The following is a 20,577-nucleotide window of genomic DNA, read 5'->3' on the forward strand; positions in this document are numbered from 1 at the left end:
AAGCAAATAGGCAAGAATGCAGAGAGTTCTCTTGCCACCAGTCTTAAATTTGAGAAGAAAAAGAAGTACAAGTAGCAACTGGATTTGTGAAAGTCTTCATGTGGCCGTAAAGAAGTTTGGGAGGAACAATGGGAGATGTGAAAGGACAACAAATATACCATCAGCATATTTAAGTTAACATCTGAGGCCTCTCACAGCAATCTATGGCAGTCTGACTTCCAGACTCCTGTTTTTTTGACTTTTGTTTACAAAAAATCTCAAAAGGGGCGTCACTGAAGCACTGGTGCCACCACATCCCACGTCTGGGTCTCAGCGAGAAGCACATATCCACTTCCGCTACCACTTTCTCCTTTAAACGTTTTTCAGGACGTTATATAATTCTGCTACTGGGATGCAAAGGGGGTCAGCACTCTCATGCCACTCGGTGGACCACATAGCAAGGCAGAAAACTAAATGGCCAATTTGTTGAACCAGATTTTTGGTCAAGGAAGACATCCACTTTTTTTATTTTTTGAAAGGTGAAACGAATAGCTCATACGTTGAACAATTACCAAATGCATGATCATAAACCCAAGGCAGACAAAAGAAGACACATTCATCAACCAGAGTTGTAGAAAAAGCAATGCATTTTATTTCCAATTGCATAAAAAGTAAAAACATCTTAAAGGCCTAAAATGGCTGGACAGTTTTATGGACATGGTTTTATAGTTTTTTGTATTTTCTTTTTTGAAGGCAACCACACCTTTTGGTTTTAAGTTACTGGATTGAGGGTTCAACATGGTAAGTACGTTTAAATGAACGCAATCATAAAACCTTTGGTCCCAACAACAGTGGCTTGTTTTTTCATTTCTGCGTTACAAGCAAGTGCTGTAAATTGCCACTTTCTGGCTAATAGCCTGCAGGAGTGAGCGCACCGTTTCTTCCAGTTCCACTAACTGTTTGGCTTTTTCTTCAAGTGTTTTCTGATTCTCCTCGTAGGAATTCTCCAAAGCTGATGGAAAAAAGGAAAAACATGCTCAGCGCATTTCAAAGCAAAAGGCACTACAAATAAGCAACAATGCTAATTGTATTTCTATTACATCAAGGGATGCAGGCAAAACGTAATGTGAATGTTAACCCGAGTGTAATTGCTTTTCTTATTTCCGTTTACGACTCAACAATTCATGCAATTTATTTTAACGTCTTCGCTGCCACGTTTTCTGTAAGGCTACCTGTAGGTTGTAGAATTTTAAACAAAAACTCACGGACTCAAAAACCGAACTTAAAACAATACTTTCTTGGTGTAAATCTGCAGAGCCACGTCTTCAGCACCAAGGTTTTTGATATTGTTCGGCGGAAAAAAAAGTATACAAAAGGACTCTGCTTTTAATATGAACCTGGAGAAATTGCTTCTGCATGTTATTTGTTAAAAAAAGAAACACAGAACAAACATCAGCCAATGATAGTTTGGTCTTTACTATGTACAATGATACTTCTCTTTCTCTGATCTAAAATCTATGTAACCGTATCCCCCCAAGACCTGGCAGCAGTTGGTTAAACATAACTGTGATGCTATATCTGGTTTTATCTAGTGGAACCCAAGCAAATGCAGGTATGCATTCTCAAAACGATCTGATGTTCTTTAATTATCAACTAGTTCCCAAGAGTGGGTGAATCTAGCCCAGGGTAGTCTTTGTTCTCTGATGGGAATGCTGTTAGGAAGAATTTTTAGTTTCGTGCTAAATTCCTCCCACCTTAGAGACCTCCAGCTCTTTTGATGAACTTGTTTTCTGTGTCTGTTTCTTTTGGTTACCGAGTCTGGCAAACTCCATAGGCGTCATCTTTTACATTGTGTCACACAGCACCTTCAGTGCAGAGACACAGGGAGTCTTTCAGATTTCCCAAGGTTTAAATGCCTTCTCTGGGATAAACTACTGTTTCCAAGAGCAGTAAAGTGAAATTGGCTTTACTTAGAATTGTAACTTGCTAGACCCAGCAGCATGATCTTATAATAGAGTGCTGGAGTGGCTACTTAGTATCCCCTGTGTCTAGATGCTCATGTAAAATGTTTATGATACCCTTTCTTCACAGAATGGCTGGTGGAAGTGGTTTTGAACTACCATGGTTTGCATTTACCACGGCTGTTCGCAGCTCCGGTAACGCTAACCGCGGGAGCCATCTTTTTCAAAATGGCACAGAGCCATCTTTGAAAAAAGGGTCCCCGGTCATCTTTTTTCTCCATGTCTTTGTGGAAAGGTCCTTCTAGAGATTTTCTCTGTGTGCCAAATAAGGTTTGGTCTCTGTTAATTTCGCTTTTGCTGGGATTCAGGAGTGAAGCCCGCCTCTGGCTCCAGAGTGTCTTGGGTAGGCAGGAAGAGAGGGAGGTGCCCGAATCTCACTGTGCTTGATCCTCTGCACTCCCACAAAGCAGGACTGACCGCGCTCACCCCCCCCCCTCAGAGTGTGGGACCCAGAAGCAAGGACAGTCCAACTTGACAGCCAGGAACCGCGTTGATGCTATTTGTGGTAGCTGAAATGGGAAAACGCCACTGAAAGTGATGTCGGTTGCAGGTTTTGACAGTCCAGTGCATTGCAGGAGTCCCCCCGACATCCTCCCTCTTGTCCCCACGACTGAGGCCCAGGAACAGTGAGATCTGCAGAGCTGCACAGGAACAAAAGTCATCAGCTGCATCTTTTTCTTCTTTACCAAGGTAGTGTAAAACAAGTCTAAGAGAACTTGTCTCTTACTGTAGAAGTGCTTGTAACTTCCACAACTCAAGTCTAATCAGCTTGTGGCCCTAGATTTGATTCATCTTTTCATCAAAGACTCCTACGAACGTCTGCAAAGACTTTTCCATTTACTAAGCAGAAGTGCTTCATCAAATCCAAGACTTTTGCCCATTGACTTTGGCTTAGCCTATTGAATTGAACAACTCTTCTAAGAATATCTAAAAGTACTTAACTGCTTAGGAATATTCGTGGTCTCTTGTTCCAATAACACTTGCCTTTTACCAACTTTTAAGAGTGTTCTGAATGCCAACAGCAAGATATTAATGTCCCCAGCATCCTTGTTACTGAAGTCACCTGTGGGTGTAGGTTGTGTGTGGGCCATCCCCAAAGGGTCTTGTCTGATTCAGAAAGTCAAAGTGTAAAGTATTGAAGTATATTTGTGTTACTATTCTATTGCTCCCTTCTGATGAAGGCTTTATAACTGACTGATGCACTCAAGGTTTCTTGCATAAACAATTCATTTATGTAAGAGTTTATTTGAATACCTGTAACTGTGAATCTTTGTGTAACTCCCCTACAGCTCACATTGACCCCTCTTGAGATAAGCCTGGCTGCTCAACACGCTACCAAAACTGTGTAGTACAAGCTTATACCAAAGGTTGGGTTGCCTATACCTGTAGTCATAGTTGTTTGTAGTGTTCCCAGAAACTACTGCATGCACACTTTGCCTAACAAATGCTGGTCGACTCCCCAGAGGAACAGGGCAAGACCCCACGCCCCATCCCAAGGGGTTTGGTGGAGGCCGATTGTTCAAAGGGAAGCTCTAGCCTACCAAATGTGATTCCACACCAAGGGGATAACGACTGAAGTCTCTTCAATGCTGTTAAGGGAGTTTTCCTAAAGTCCACTTGAGGTAAGACTTCATGAAACTATCCCTTTGGTATACAGGTCCCCAGCTTTTAGTATAGCTTGTACTACTCAAGGAAGTTTGGTAGATTGGCAGAGCAGTCAGGCTTATCATAGGAGGAAGATTTGAGCTGTAGGTAGGTACACTGAACCTAGTTAGTACAGTAGTGCAAAGAAACACTTGCACCAATAAAGTTATATCAAAATATATAAATTATATTTACACGAGGAAATCAGAAATATATTCAGTTCAAATAACCAACACACTTGGGAATACTTATAAATACCTTTCAAGGGCCACTGCTTCAGTGATAGTTGCTTGTGGTACAATTGTTATAGAGTTGAACGAGCACAGTTCCACCGTATTATCGGTATGACTGCACACTCAGGTTAAGACAAAGATATACAGTCATTGTATTTAGTTAGCAAAACCACATTAGATAAAGTCTTTTAGGGAGGAAAAGTGTTGGTTATAGCAGAGCTTAAGGTTCCAGAGACACTTTCTTGGCAAACTAAAGCTTTCAAAGTCTGATCCGCAACTATATGCAAACATCAGTTTGGAGAGGGCTCAAAGTCTTACAAGGCAGCACAACAGAAAAAGTTCCCGAGGATACTTTCAGTCTCTAGGACAAAATACTAGAAGAGTTAATGCAACGTTGGAGACCCTGTTAAAGTACTCACAAAAGGGACACAAGCCGGCAGATGGGTCAGAGGTAAGAGTGAACACCCTGGACACCTCTTTGTGCACTCAACAGTTTGGAGTGACTGCTTGAATCCTCAATTGAATCCTCTTTGTACTCAAGGAAAACAATTTCAGTGGAGCCTTGCTTGGGTATCAGTCTGTCCAAAGTCCCCTGGCACAGAGGTAAAGATCAGTATTTCTAAATAAGAGCTAGAGCAAGAGCTTACCTCCCACCCCCACTTCAGGGGAACATTTGGAGTGGCATGCTGTTGGAAAGCCTGCCTGCTTCTGAAGCACAGCTACTAGGTCCCTGGAAGTGGCACACCTGCAACTGTTCTCTGGCAACCTTCCAGACTGGGGAGGGCAGAAGTAGGACTTACCTTTCCTCCGAGATCCTGGATAGGTTCCTACAGCAACTCAGCATGCAAAGGAGCAGCCTTAAACTTGTTTCTCAGTTCAAACCACTTTCATGCCTCCTCAGTTGCTCGGTCATTGATTAGCTACTCCAGGACTCAACCAAGCTGCCTTTGGCAATCTATGATTTTCGAACCAGAGATAGGTGTCGAACGGTCGCTTGACCTCTCCTGCCTGTTACCAAGTGCATTCAATCTAATTGCCACTGTTGAATTGCATCTGGTCACTGAAGCCAGTTAAACCGGCTCATGGGAACAGTTGAAACACCACAACAAGACATTTGATCCACGATGATCTACACTTTGCATGTCTCCAAACTTGTTTGGAGCCTCATACTGATGCAGTTTACTTAAGTGCACAGTGTTGGCCTCGCACGCACTACTTTCGAACTTGACCTAACCCTGTGGAAAGCACCCAGAAGCCTGGTGCAATGCTTTCCCTCCATAGACATCAATGTGGCAGCCTATTTGCCAGTGTATTGAACCTTTCATGACTATTGGAGGTAAGTGAAGCCTTTTTAGCTTCGCTTTCCTTGCTAAGCTCGTCTGTTTTGGGTGCACAGATCAGTTACTATGGCTATCAGTGCAGGAGAATTCCCTTTTCCATTGTGTTCGACAAGAATTGATGTAGTAACCCTGTGGGAAACTACACAACCCTTGTGCTCTTAGTATTGGGTAACTCAACTATTGGTAAAGGTCTGTAATAAACATGTTAGTAGTGTGACGGAGCAGCCAGACGTATCTCAAGAGGGGTAAATGTGAGCTGTAGATCTGTAGCAATAAAATCCACCAATACAAGTAGCCAAGTAACACTTATACTCTAGGTTTTTAGTTAAAATAATTATTTAACAGTCGTTTTTAAATAAGCATTCTTTAAGAAGGGCAATATATGCAGCAATCCTATATACTTCAAAATACTTTTCCAGAATCAATACAAGGCTAGTAGATACTCTTTAGAGATGCTTCTTACACACTTCCTACTTCCTGAGGTGACTTCACCACCTAGGTCAGTAATTGCATTTAGATATCACTAGTGCACTTGGTAGATTCTGAGGTTGTCAGATGTTAAGTAGAATTCTCAGAAATGTGCCAATTCCTCTTTACCTTAGAGACCCACAGCACTTGTTCTGGACTCTAGGACTTTTAATTTTCATCCTGGAGAGAGTGAGCCCTTTTCCCACTCATGTAATTTTCTGTGATTTGAACTCTGTTTCTTTTGGTTATGGAGTCTGACAAACTCCATAGGCATCATCCTTTTATATTGTGACACACAGCACCGTCAGTGCAGTGGCACAGGGAAGTCTTTCAGATTTCCCAAAGGTTTAAATACCTTCCCTTGGATAAACTACAGTTTCCAAGAGCAGTGAAGTGAAATTGACTACTTATAATTGTAACTTTCTAGACCCAGTGTTAGAGAGAATTCTCAGAAATGTGCCAATTCCCTCCACCTTAGAGACCCCCGCAACTTTGCTGGATTTTGAGGACTTGATTTTTTTTAAATGGAGAGAGGGAGACCCTTTTTCCCCCACACTCATGTATTTTAATGTGATTTCTGAGCTTTGCGTTTCTTTTGGTTAGGGAGCCTGACAAACTCCATAGGCATCTTTTACATTGTGTCACACAGCACCTTCAGTGCAGTGGCACAGGGAAGTCTTTCGGATTTCCCCAAGGTTTAAACACCTTCTCTTGGATAAACTGTTTCCCAGAGCAGTAAAGTAAAATTGACTTTACTTACATTTGTAACTTTCTAGACCCAGCACACACCATCTTACAATAGGGTTCTGGAGGGGTTACCTAGTATCCCCTTTGTGTAGCTTCTCATGTAACAATTTTACGTTATCCTTTTCTCACTGAATGGTGAATGGCTGGTGGCAGTGGTTTTGTTTTAACTGCCGTGGTGTGCATTTACCGCGGGCTGCGTTCGCAGCTGCAGTAAAGCACACAGGGTGCCATTTTTGTCAAAATGGCCTGGTCTTTTTTCACCATTTCTTTGTGGAAAGGTCCTTCTTGAGATTTACTCTGCACGCCAAACCAGGTTTGGTCCCATTGCTCACTTTGCCTTTGGCGGGATTCACGAGTGAAGCCCACCTCTGGCTCCAGGGTGTCTGGGGTAGGCAGGAAGTGAGGGAGGTGCCCGAAACTCTGTGCTTAGTCTCCTAGGAGACCCAAATGCACTATGTGGCGACTGGCCGGCTGACTGTCCAGCAAGGAAAGCCACCCTGCTGGGTGACTGCCAGCTGGGCTGGAATGAATGGGAGAGAACTGAATAAAAGGAGAGGCTTTTGGCTTGGAAGGCAGAGTCGACCACTGGACGAAGGAACCGAAGAAGAACTTGGAAGAAAAGCCTGCTGCAACTCCTGGACCTTTTGTTTGCCTGGTGAAGCCCTGCTGCAGTGCTGATGCTCCAAATTCACCTCGACTCCCATGAAGCAGGACTGACCAGGCCTGAGCCACCTCAACAGAGAGCTGGACCCCAGATGCAAGGAAAGTCCATTAAGGTATCCGAGAACAGTGGTGTTATTTGTGAGAGCTGCGAGAAGCTGAAACCGCAAAGTGCCACTGATCTAAAGTTTGCCCATCGCTTCTGCCGGCATTGCATTCGTAGTGCAGGAGTCCCCAGGCGTCCTCCCTCTTGTCCCCAAGACGGAGGCTCAGGAACAACAGGATCTGTAGACCTACACAGGAATAGAAGCCAGCTGGACCCAATTTTTCAAACCAAGGTTGTTTGCAGCTTCACCCCTCACATGCCTTCCAGTTTGTGGCCCTCCAGTGATTCAATTTTCCACAAAGACTTCTGAAACATTGTGCAATACTTTTTACTTACCTTCAAGAAGTGCTTCAGCTCCCCTAGACTTTGCTCAACTAACATTGGCTGTCCAGGCTCCCTGAAATACTCTATCACCGACTTTGTGCTTTAACGATCCCTCAACAAAAGTCACACATTCCTTACTTGTGTAGCTGGGAAAGGGTTAATTTACTCTGCATTGGGGGGTTCAAAAGTACTTACCTGCTGAAGAATATTTGGTAACCATTGTTTTAGTCCCTAAACCTTTTCTTTAACACCAAACTCAGTATTGCTCTAAATGCGCAAGTGCTATATATCAATATCCACAGTGTCCTAGTTATTTAAGTCACCTCAGGGTGTAGGAAGTGTGTGTACCATCCCAAATGGGCATCTACTGATTTATTGAAACAGAGTGTGTATTTTTCAAGTATATCTTTGTGTTACATATATTGCTCCCTTCTGAAGAAGGCTTATTCAAACTGATTGTTAAATAAATAGTTGTTTAATCAAGAAACCTTGAGTGTAAGAGTTTATTTGGATACTTGTCACTGTAAATCTCTATGTTATGACCATACAGCTCACATTGACCCCTCTTGAGATACGCCTGGCTGCTCAGTCACTCTACCAACTTGTGTAGTACAGACAGATACCAAAAGGTTGAGTTAACTATTGCCAATAGGACAATGCTGGTGGAGTCTCCCACAGGGTACTGCATGCAATCTTGCCTAACAGTGTGTATCTCAATCACCCACCCCAGTTCCCAGGGGTAAGTACACAGAGGTAGTTTTGTCAGAAACTGCTCCAGCATGGCAAAGCAGCCACGTTAAGTGCAGGCTTCTTTGTAAGGTGTTTACAGGATGCTATGCTCAGAGGATTGAACCCCAAGCCTCCAATGAAATCCCCATGACAGAAAAGAACAACCAACCTACTCACACTGACCATCTTCACACCAGGAGACAACAATCCAGTAAGGACTCTGGGAAGACAAGGGAACCCATGAAGATGGATCCTAGTGGATCTGTTGACAAAAATGGACGGTAGCCTAACGAAAAAACAATCCCAGCATGGGTATGACAGCTGGGGATGTCCCCGGACATCCCAGGGAGTAGATGAGGTGGGATGTTGATGTTGCAGCAGCCTTCCAGGAAGCAGCAACTTCCATCACCAAGGTGGGAAACCCTGAAGATAAATGACAGGCAGTAGTGATAAATACCACAGAAAATGGTTCCACATGGAAGGCTCAAGGGGAGTGAGCAGCAGGCAAAGCCAGCTCAGGTCCAGCACAACAACCCCACCCCGGATGAGCAGCACTAACCTCCAGGTGACTCATGTGAGCCCTTGCAAGTTGTGGCCAATGGTTAATAGAGTATGTTAAGCAATTAAAGGGAGAAACTCACTTTCAGTAGTCTCGCCCTAGTCAATAAGAGAAAGTGCTACACCACAAGGAGGCTAGAAAGTAGCAACACAACTTCCAGATGGTGCTCCTGGCATCCCCAGGGTCTCTTAGCTTCCTCTAAATGTAGGTCCAGGGGTTGACTGAACATTGCTGAACTCCCACCAGATATACCCAGCCCATCTATCTCCAGGCGTTCCAAGATTTGGCATCACTCAGGTAGGACTGTGGATTAGGGTGTCTGGCAGACCCCTGCCAGGTCCAAACCATTTCCCACTCTCTTGGTCAGCCTTTGTGGGCACTGGTCACTGGTGTGCTTTCATATTTATGTTTTACAATTACATTGGTTTCATGCCATTTTATATTGAATCGTTAAAGTAAACATACCTTTGAGCTGCTGCAGTTTTCCATTTGCATTAGCTAACAAGGATTTTGCTTCATTTTGTAAACTTTCTGCTTTCCTCCTGCCATCTTCCGACTCTTTTGTATTTTTGGATATTAAGTCTTCTACTGATTTGTACTTATCATTTAGTTCACCGTCCAAGACCTAGAATTTCAATAACAAAACATGGTTGCGTGAGTCCTCATTCTTTCACTTACTTTTATAACGACAAATTTGAGATATAACCATTAAAAACATGGTTCTGGCCAAGCGAACACACACAATTACCCTTCAACAAATCTTAATCATGTTCCAAAATACCTTCAGTGGTGCGTTTATAAAAGTTAATGTTAATCATCTCACTTTCAACAAACCCAGATCTCAAAGTTCTTGATCAGCTCGTAGGAACCTCCACCACTTTATAACAGGACCAGAGGTCCAGGTTTTGCCTGTGTATTTCGTGGGCCAGGGGATGCAATGCTTTTTCTTCCTATGCACCTAGTACCATTACCTCTTTCTACAAGCGCAAGACTCTCAACCTTCGCTTTGAGCATGGCTAGTCACCCACAGATGGCACCATGTGTGTTAGGTTAGATTTTCATATTTATGCTAAATTCCACTCACCTGTGAGAGCCTAGCACGTGTTGCTGGACTTGTGGCTTCTTTTTCTATGTTTTTGAGTGAGTAGGAATCTTTTTCCCCACCAACCTTTCTTTTACTCTTTTTATGACTCTGCAATACTTTATTTTTGGAATTCTACTTTCCTATAACTTGTTGGGCATCTGCATTTTCCTATTGCAGCACACAGCACTTTCTGTAAGTGTTGCTGAGGTGGCCGTTGGGCTCCCCTTTTAATTTTCTCTTGGCTTTCTTGTGTGAACTACTGTTGCCAAGGGTAGAAGGATACTTTTTATCCCCTTCTACAATCCTCATGGTGTGATCAGCACACGCCACCTTTTGTGGAGTGCTGAGGAGATGCTGTTAGGGAGAATTCTCATTTCTGTGTTAATTCCCTTCTACCTTAGAGACCACCAGTTCTTTTGCTGGACTTCATCCTGGAGAGAGTAATCTTTTTTCCCCACTCTCTCATGTGTTTTTATCCGATTTGAACTCCGTTTCTTTTGGTTTTGGAGTCTGACAAACTCCATAGGCATCACCTTTTTGTATTGTGACACCCAGCACCCTCAGTGCAGTGTCACAGAGAAGTGCTTTTGATTTCTCTCAAGGTTTAAATACCTTCTCTTGGATAAACTACTGTTTCCAAGAGTAGTAGAGTGAAATTAACATTACCTACCTTTTTCTCTTTGTAGACCCAGCACACACTATCTTACATGGAGTGCTGGAGGGGTTACTTAGTACTTAGCATCCCCTTTGCCTACTGCATCCACCGAGCTGCGAGAAGCACAGAAGAATCCTTTGATGAGAGCATGTTCTGTTAACTGCTGCTGCAAGTTCTCACCCAGTGTCCTTTCTTTCATCACCCAACCAAGAATCCAGAGTCGTGGTCCTGTGCTGCTGCATCGGGAAAGAGTCTGTCTGCAAGCTCTAAATGAGTTCCTCAGCATTTTTGCAGGACTATTGTATTTTTGGACCGATTCTTCTGAGTGAGTGGGAACATTTTCCACAATCACTCATTCTTTTACTCTGACCATGGGAACCTCTACCTCTTTTTGATACTTTAATGGAGTTAAGATTTCCTCCATCTTCCTTTTATTATTGCAGCACAGAGCACTTTCTGTGCAGTTTTGCTGGGAGCTCCTTGAGCCTTCCTTTTTATTTTACCTCTGTTAACACCTACTACCAGAGTAGGGGGACATTTTTTGTTCCACCTGTCATTTTGCAACATCAGCACACCCCACCTTAATTCGACAGGCTGGTTGGTGGCAGTGTACCTTTTTGCATGTCATTTTGTGGACCTTTGTCACAGGCAGCTTTCGCAGCTGCAGTAAGGGACATAAGGGTCACTGTTTGCGTAAAATGGTGCCTGTACTCTTAAGCCCTGTTCTTGATGACATGCTCTTCCTTGAGCCTTCTTCTACTTGCCTGGAAGGGTGAGGTCTTGATGGGTCTTTTGTCTTTGGCAGGTTTCCCTTGGAAACTCCGCCAAGACTCAGTGCCTGAAAGGACAGGAATTGGGAATGTGACCGGAATTTCCCTGGCTTGTCCTCAAGCATGCCTGCAAGCAGTTTGTGCTGGAAGGCTGACTTTCCCCATTAGACAGCCACCCCCCCCCCCATGTTTGAATGAATGCATGATTGGTGGGCTCAGCCAGTTCTCATGCATAAAAGGTGAGGATCCTGGAGCAGAAACTCAGGAGTCGACCACTGCACTGAAGATCTGAAGAGGAATTCATAGAAGGACATTCCAAGCGACTGGCACAGCCGTTGAGTGACCACTATCGACGAATTATGAGAAACAGGGAAGATTTCCTGAAGATTACTACTTCCCCTGGACTGGTGGGACTAACCAGTCTCAAGACAACCTGCATTTTGCACCATCCCTCGAAGAGCTGCGACCCACCGGGCCTGCACACTCCCAATACCCTGGGACCTGTGCTATTTTGGAGGTGCATATCTTGTGAAGTGCGGTTTTGACTGAAACCTTGTGGGCATCCTTCTGGGTTGGCAGTGACTCTTTCCCTCTCCTAGATGTCCCCTCAGCTGAGCCGACAACCAGGGAGAAGTTTGCAAGATGACGACCGCTGTCCTGAAGGCTGTGAAGGGCTCCAACGACACAGTACTGCGAAGATCCTCTACTTGACATCCCACTACAAGAGTGCAACCGCCTGATTCCTTGCACCCCTCCAGAGCCTACCTTGAGCTAGATTGGGGTGGACAACCCATTGTGCTATACCTTGCCTTGGGACATTTGTCCCTGGGGTAATTCGACTAGGAAAACTTAATTTCCTTGCCAAAGCAAACCAAACATTTACCAACCTGCAAACTTGAAGAGTTTTCTGCTGGACTCTGCTCCTTTGCTCCCTGGATTCTTTCTTGCTTGGTCTTCCTCAGATTCCTTTGGGAGATGCACCCAAGCCAGGGTTGGACTTTATAAGATAGGCTAAGCTAAAGTTATCAAATTTTCTCTAAGTTTGCTTATATATTTTAGTAGGTTTGATGTGATTTGTTACTATTATTGCTATTTTGAAGTATCCAACTGTGATTATTGCAACTGTTCTTTTATATTATTGTGCAATAGTACTTACCTTACTTGAATGCTACAAGCCTTTGTGTATATAAATAAATGGCTAGGTTTTATTTAACTTCGTGGGTAAGGGTTTCCTTGAACTAGGTGTATGCTCGGAGTACTGTATGCCTCACTAAAGCCCTCTTAGACAAAGCGTGACTGCTCAGCCATTGTTACCCAACCTTTTGGGTAGTTCAGGCTAAACCTAAGGTGTGAAACCCTGTTCATCCAAGGTGGGCTTTCCAAAGTCTTGTCACAGAAAGGACTTTGGCAAAAAGCTGTAACAAAGTGTGACAATGGGATGCTATTGATGACCATTTTCTATCGCTTTCAGCGTTTATGTATGGGGTGTGGTGGGAATATTGCCCCCATTCCCCCTGCGTTTTTTCTAAATTTCCTTTTCCACCTTGTCCCAAACTATTCCCTGTTTAGACATTCAGCAATGCACCAATTAGCGTTCGACAAAGACGAACTTGTCATGTTGAATTAGAAAATGCAGCCACAAGACCACATTATGTTTATATTTAAGGTTCCCCAGGAGCCTTGATCAGTAAACCTCATGTTCCCCATTTCATTTTGTTGTTTAGGAAACTACTGGGCTGCATGTCCAGCTCCCACGTCCACCCAAATGATTTAGGTTGAGGAAAATAAGAGCGCACAAGGAAATGCATTTGCGCAACTTCAGAGGGTTGTGAGGCATGCAACATGAGAATAACAAATGTAGTGCTTTGTAGCAGTCATGGAAACATAGGTAGACCCTGGTATAAGGCATGAGCGATAATAAAGTATAATAGGTGAAATTATATCTTATAACCATGTAAACGTAGGCCCTAGTCCCAGCTGCGAGGAATACTGAAGCACTGCCATATTTAAAGTGAGGCCTAGTCTGCCGCGAGCCATGATGAAAGTATCAGATTAGTATGACAATGAGCTCTGAATCACTTTCCTATCCCAAGCCCCCTGCTGGGAAACGTAACAGAGGCCTTCAGGCTTGATAAATGGAATACATTTGTATTGCGTTTCAGGCCTGCAAAACCCCCAAAAAATGTGAATGGCTGAGCACGGGCAGGGTTGTCCTGTCCCGAAGGACAAACTCATGGGAGCTGGAGCAGAGGTCTTGAGCAGCAAAAGGCTTGGTCTAGATTTAGGGCACCAGCGCCCCCCAGAATGGCCATCCCTTTTGAACTACCAGATACCCACAAACAGAACACCTAAATCCATCAGAATTTGGCCGATTAGTGTGGTCCTCGAGAGGCCCATGAGAAGCTCTGGGGAGGGGCAGCTGATAAAGGGGGGGGAGGGGAGCAAGGAGTGAAACATTCTGCAATTTGTACAAGGAGCAAGAGATGATGCCAACAAATGTAGTCCCGCGACAGGGAGGCATGATGGGGTGCCCGTATGTCTGGGATCAAGCAAAGCACTCTTATTCTGAAGGGCCAATTTGACCTCAAAAGTATCCACTGAGCTCATGTTAATGACTAGGTGTACACCATGCGATTAGGCCATTGGGGAGGGTAACTATCACACAACTCACCAATCAGATAGCGGGGAACCACAGTGACTGAGTAGAATACCACATGTTGGAGGGCAGGCATAGACCAAGATGTGACCAATCGGTCAAGGGACTATAGGAGACTGGCAGTATGGATATAGGTGGTAGCCAATGAGGGTGAGGGATGAACATGGTATACTGTTTGCGTCACGAGCAACGATGATTTGTTTTATAACAACCTGCATCCTTTGAACTAACCCAGTGAGCTTTGTGGCAGTTGGGTTCTACGGCACCCTCTGCCATATTTTTTTTTGTTCCTTGCAAAAGAGTTGCAGCAAGCTTTTTTTCCCTCACAGTATTGATTTTCCATTGTCCGGCTGTCTGGAGATCCGCCTAACAAAACCTTAATCCGACTACAGGTCAGCTGTGTTTTTTCATATGCAATAATAGCAGGTGTCTGCAACCTGAGTCTTATCAGATGTTTTGGAATCTCCCTTTCCACCCCTCCACCTCTACCCCCCGATCTCGCACCATGGACTGTTGGCTAGGGATGATCTGAGATGTAGTCCAAAGAATCTGCAGAGCCAAAAGGTAGCTGCTTTAATCTGTTCCCATTAGACCGCTGGTCAATCAATGCACAGCTCACTTGCATTATACTAACATGTTTAAGCAATGGATTATAGGTCTACTTTCATGAAAGTGCTACGCTGAAGAGCTATAAAAAAGGCAGATATTTTTAAAACATTTTCTGTAAAGCAAGGGTATTGCGCCCTCCTGCCATAGGCAAACTTGCTTACCTTCTTCGCTTCATCCGCAGTGATTTTGACGCTGCCCACAGAGAGCATAATCTCCTCTGCTGAGCCTTCGGTGGCCACAGCCTTCTTTCGAAGTTCCTCAACATTCTTCTCAAGCTGTGCGAGACGCTCTGTGGCATTGTTTAGTGTTTCTTCTGAAGCTGCCGTTTCTGACTCAATCTGACAACAAAAATAACGCAAGCTTTATAAGATGAAAACAAAAACACCTTGAAGCAATTTAAAGTGGGTCTTTCTGCAGTGGATCCTGTGAGCAGTTACTCTGAATATTTCAATTAGTCCTGCCAACACTGGCTGTGCAAATAGCTGCCTTCAAATTAAACTTGGGAAGAACATCTTGACCACCTTGGATATGTTTTTCAGGCTCTTGAACAGGCCCATCTGACCATAAAGGCTAGCAAATATCAAATTGGTCAGAGTAAAGTGGTCTACATTGGTCATGAATTAGGAGGAGGTGAAACAAGGCCATTTCCTAGCAAAGTGCAAGCTGTACAAGACTGGGCCACCCCTACTACTCAAACCCAAGGGAGAGCATTTCTAGGTTACTATAGGAACTTCATTGAGACCTATGGGACCACAGCTTCTCCCTCGAATGTGATCTTCTCACCCAAATTCCCTAAGAAGGTCAGGTGGAATGAGGAGCGCACTCAAGGACTTAAGAAAACCTTTTGTCAAGCTCTAGTCTTGAGAGCTCCCGACTACAACCAATCCTTATTGTACAAACTGATGCTTCAAATACAGGAATAGGTGCATTTTTGAGTCAGCTGTATGAGAGAGGCAGGTAACACCCTATCTGCTTCATCAGTAGGAAACTGAAGGACCGTGCAGCAAGGTGGGCAACTATTAAACGTGATTGTTTTGCCAGTGTGTGGAAGTTTAGACCATACTTGTATGGATTTACCTTTGTCATTCAAACAGACCACCAACCCTTGAGATGGTTAATGCAGATGAAGGGGGAAAATCCTAAATTGTTAAAATGGTCAATCAGCCTTCAGGGGTTTGATTTCACCATAGAACACAGGTCAGGGTGTAATCACAAAAATGCTGATGGTCTCTCCAGAAAGTATGACCGACTGGATTAAGAGATGCATCCAGGAGTGGATTAAGTACTCCTGTCCCTTAATCTGGGGGGACAAGTGTTCAGGAGAATTCTCATAAATGTTTTAATTTCCTTCTACCTTAGAGACCCCCAGCTCTTTTGCTGGACTTTAGGACTTTTCATTTTTATCCTGGAGACAGACCTTCCCACCGCCCCACCCCGCCCCATGTATTTTTCTGTGATTTGGACCCGGTGTTTCTTTTGGTTTTGGAGTCTGACAAACTCCATAGACATCATCTTTATGTATTGTGACACACAGCACCCTCAGTGTAGTGTCACAGAGAAATCCTTTGGATTTCTGCTAAGGTTCAGATACATACTATTGGATAAACTACTGTTTCCAAGAGTAGTAAAGTGAAATTGACTTTTACATTTTTCTCTTTGTAGACCCAGCACCCACAATCTTACATAGTGTGCTTGAGGGGTTACTTAGTATTCCCTTGATCTACCTTCTCATGTAACATTTTTATGTTACCCTTTCTACAATTAATGGCTGGTGGCAGTGGTTTATTTTTCCTACCATTGTGCATTTTTACCGCAGGCTGAATCCTCAGCTGCAGTATTGCACCCATGGGTGCCCATTTTGTCAAAATGGCCCTGGTTGTCTTTCTTCATTTCTTGTTGGAAACGTCCTCCTTGAGATTTACTCTGCGCGCCAAACCAGGTTTGGCCCCTTTGTTAATTTTTTCTTTGGCAGGATTCACTGGTGAAGCCCGCCTCTGGCTCCAGCGTGTCTGGCAAGGTAGGAAGCAAGGGAGGTTCCCGAAACTCCCTGTGCTTAGTCTACTTGGTTAAAGGAATGCATGCAAAGGTGATTGGCCGGCTGGCTGTCCTTAGAGGACAGCCACCTTGCTGTGTGAGTGACAGCTAGGATGCAAATTAATGGGAGAGAATTGCATAAAAGACCAGGTCTTTTGCAAGGAAGGCAGAGTCGACCACTGAATGAAGGAACCAAAAAAGAATCTGGAAGAGAAGCTTGCAGCACCCTCCTGGACCGTTGGTTTGCCTGATTAAGCCCTGCTGCAGTGCTGATGCTCCACATTTCTTATCGACTAGAGCAGCCTGGAAAGGACAACTTCTCCCCTTGGGTTGGTGGGACCAATCGACCCAAAGCGAACAAGACTGCAACCCCTCTCTCTGCTGGCTGTACTTCGTTATGTTAAGTCACTTTCTATAGCACACGGTCACCCAAAGGTATCTCGGCGCTGAGGGAAAAGAGCTGCAGCTAGAACCTGAACATGAACTCAGCCAAAATTGAGTATTTTTTACGGCCTTTCTAAAGGCTAAGTAGTTAGATATTTTCTTAATGGCCAGGGGAAGTTTGTTCCACAACACTGCAGCTGCAATAGAAAAGGCTCAACCTCCAATCCGTGCCTGCTGGTAGGTGGAGACCACCTGCCGGTCAGCTGAGGCAGAACGCATTTCACGGCTGGGAGAGTAGCGAGAGAACTTTGCCTGGAGATATTCGGCAACCTGCTCATGGAGGGAGCGATGAACTATATACAGTGCCTTAAAATCAATACACTGGGTCACTTGGAACCAGTGTAATGCTTGAAGTGTGGGAAATATGTGAGCTCTGTAGGGCAAACCAATTGCCACACGTGCGGCTAGATTTTGCAATCGTTGCAACTGTTGGATGACGCCCTTCGGTTTAGCCAAATAAAGAGAGTTGCAATAGTCTAGCTGGTATATCACCATGACTGCCACCACTGGTGGACGCAGGGGATGGGAGGGGGGGGGCAGGAATCATGGGAAGCACTAAGATTTTAAGCTGAAAGTGGCCAGCTTCACATACCGCAGTCACTTGCTTGTCCATAGATAGTGGTGCAGATAGTGTTACACCCAGGTTTTTCACCAGGCTCACCAGCATGGGGAGTGGCCCCAATGAAGAAGGCCACTGGAGGAACAGAGTGCCAGGGTACAGGAACACCAGGACGAGTACATCGCCTTCGGACCAGAGCTCCAGGAAGATCCTCCGGACTCCCTCGAAGCAGGACTAACCAATCCTGAGCCACCTCAGAGTGCTGGACCCCAGAAGCAAGTAAAGTCCACAAGGTGTCCAAGAACAGCAGTGGTGTTATTTGCGAGTAGCTGAAACCGCAAAGTGCTGCTGATCTGGTTTGTGCGCATTGCTGCAGCCAACCTTCAAACCGTAGTGCTCGAGTCCTTAGACATCCTCCCTTTTGTCCCCACAACTGAGGCCCAGGAACAACAGGATCTGCAGGACTACAACAGGAACACAAGCCAGCTGGAACCCTTTCTTCAGACTCAAGGTACTGTGTAACTAGAGGTACTTACCTCTTGTGCGTAGTTTGCTTGCACTCACTGGAGACTTGCATTTGCTGCCCTTTGCAGAGTTGCTTGCATTTTTGCTTCTTCACAAGCCTCCCCGTTTATGGCCCAACAGTGATTTCTTTATACAACAAAACATTTTTTAATTGTGCTAGACTTTTGCCTATCTTCAAGAAGTGCCTCAGCTCCCCTAGACTTTGCTCAAATGACATTGGCTGCCCTGGCTCCCTGAAAACTCGTTTTACCCTCTGAATTTGTGTTGATCTGTCCCTCCAAAAAGTCATAAATACCTTACTTGTATAGCTGGGAAAGGGTTCACCTATATTTCACTGGGGGATTGAAAAGGGCTTACCTGTTTGAGAAACTTGTCAACCTTCGTTTCCTTCCCTAACCTTTTCCTTTTCGTCATAACTTCAGTATTACCGTTTAAGTTTGAACAGTGATATGTTAATGTCCACGGTGTCCTAGTAATTTAAGTCATCTGAGGGTGTTGGAAGTGTTTGTGTGCCACCCCAAAAGGGTAGCTACTTTCAACTGAAAGTGTATTTTTTTAAGTCTATTTTATTGTTGCCAATTGGCCCTTCTACAGAAGGCTTATTTTAAAACTGACTGTTTAATAATTATTTAATCAAGTAACCTTGAGTATAAGTGTTATTTGAATACTTGTCACTGTGAATCTCTATGTTACAACCCTACAGCTCACATCGACCCCGCTTGAGGTAAGCCTGGCTACTCACTTGTGTAGTACAGGCCTATACCAAAGGTTGGGTTACCTATTCCTAAGAGGACAAGGCTGGTGTAGTCTCCCTCAGGGTTACTACATATAATCTTGCCTAACAAGGCCCCTCCAGAAAGTATGAGTTGATTTACTAGCTCTGAACTGAGTTCTAAAAAGTAATGTTGCAAGGAGTATACTTGTAACAAGGTTGGTTTATTATGTGATTTCATAACTCAGTGTCACTACATGACTAACAGGGTCTACTACCCTTTAAATACTTATTGTATTCTAAAAGTATTTCTAACCTGGTCTTATTCCCCAATAATAGTATATTTCCTGAATGCATAACCTTAGGTTTGACTCACCCTGACTTGCTTCTTGATCCTCTAAAAAGGTTATACCTTGGTTTGCATACCACAGATATTGAGTAGGTTTTTAGGATTGTGTTTATATGATTTTATAGTACTTACCAAATAATTATCTTGGTCTACTTGTATTTAAATAAACCCTTTGTTAACAATGCACAGTGTGTTTTTCTTTGGACCATGTGTATGCTACAATTTCTTTGTACCAAGACACAGCCCTCTCTCCCTCCTAAAATACACCTGGCTGCTCCGTCTATGCTACCAAAACATTTTCGGGTGGTACAAGCCTTATACTAAGAGTGGAGTCTTGTACTGCCTCAGATGTACGGTTTTATGAAGCCCTTAGTTGGACTTCAGAAAAATGGTCCTAACAGGGTCTCCTCTGTTGCATGGAAGAAAGGGCCAGCACAGCAGCGGTCACTCAGCAGGTATCTCTGGAAGTAGCTACAGGCGTCTTTTCTTCCTCATCAGATTCAACTCCAGTGGTTTGACTTGTCTCTACAGATCCAAGCCATTTATCCAGGACCTAGCCAATCAGCACACATGCTACATTCAAACTTTGGGGGGTTCCTTTCAGGACAGCCAGCCTCCCAGTTGAAACTGGTTCCCGGCAGGCATGCCAGAAGACAAAGAAATGAAGAGTTTTAGACTCCTCTCTTTTTTCCTGTCTTCACAGACATTCTGGAGCCTCGGCGGGCTTCACAAAGGATTCCCACTGTTAGGGATATTTATCATGTTTATGCTTCATCGCCTCTCCTTGAGAGACCGCCAGCACTTTTTGCTGGACTTCTGACCTTTTTCTTTCTATCCTGAATGAGTGGAGCCTTTTTCCACTCTTTCATTCTTATTTGCTCTGACTTTCGGAAAACGTTTTTGCTTTTAGTATGCGTTAGGGAGAAATTTCAGTTTACGTGCTAATTTCCTTTAACCTGAGAGAGCCCAGCACTGTTGGGGAGATTTATCATGTTTATGCCTCATCCCCTCTCCTAGAGAAACCCCCCAACACTTTTTGCTGGACTCCTGGACCTTTTTCTTCAAATCTTGAATGAGGGGAGCCTTTTTCCACTCATTCATTCTTGTGGGCTCTATATTTTGGAACTCTACTCTTTGTATTCTACCTGTACTCTGGAGTCTGTCTGCTCCATAGCTCTTAAAAGGCATCTGTTTTTTTACTACAGCAGCACACAACTCCTTATGGGCAGTGTTGCCGGGGGTCCTTGTTTAAGATTATTTTTCTATATCCTCAAGTGTTAGGCAAGAATTGATGTAGTAACACTGTGCAAGACTACACGTCTACTTGGTATTAGGTAACCCAACTTTTGGTATAGGGCTGTGCTACAGAA

At 44.1% G+C, this 20,577-nt stretch overlaps 1 protein-coding gene across 1 annotated transcript in view; it reads right to left on the minus strand.

Moving 5' to 3' along the window:
• Positions 1–608: 608 nt before the first annotated feature.
• LAMB1 (laminin subunit beta 1) overlaps positions 609–20,577 on the minus strand; it is a 373,674-nt gene continuing 353,705 nt past the window's right edge. The window contains exons 31-33 of the mRNA XM_069629156.1: positions 14,746–14,922; positions 9,276–9,435; positions 609–991 (exon numbers count right to left, since the gene is read on the minus strand). Coding sequence (XP_069485257.1) covers positions 855–991; positions 9,276–9,435; positions 14,746–14,922 — 474 coding nt within the window. The 3' untranslated portion in view covers positions 609–854. The remainder of the gene's footprint in view (positions 992–9,275; positions 9,436–14,745; positions 14,923–20,577) is intronic.

The sequence above is a fragment of the Ambystoma mexicanum genome, chromosome 12, assembly GCF_040938575.1.
Source record: "Ambystoma mexicanum isolate Mex_15411 chromosome 12, UKY_AmexF1_1, whole genome shotgun sequence".
In the NCBI taxonomy this organism is placed as follows: domain Eukaryota; kingdom Metazoa; phylum Chordata; class Amphibia; order Caudata; family Ambystomatidae; genus Ambystoma; species Ambystoma mexicanum.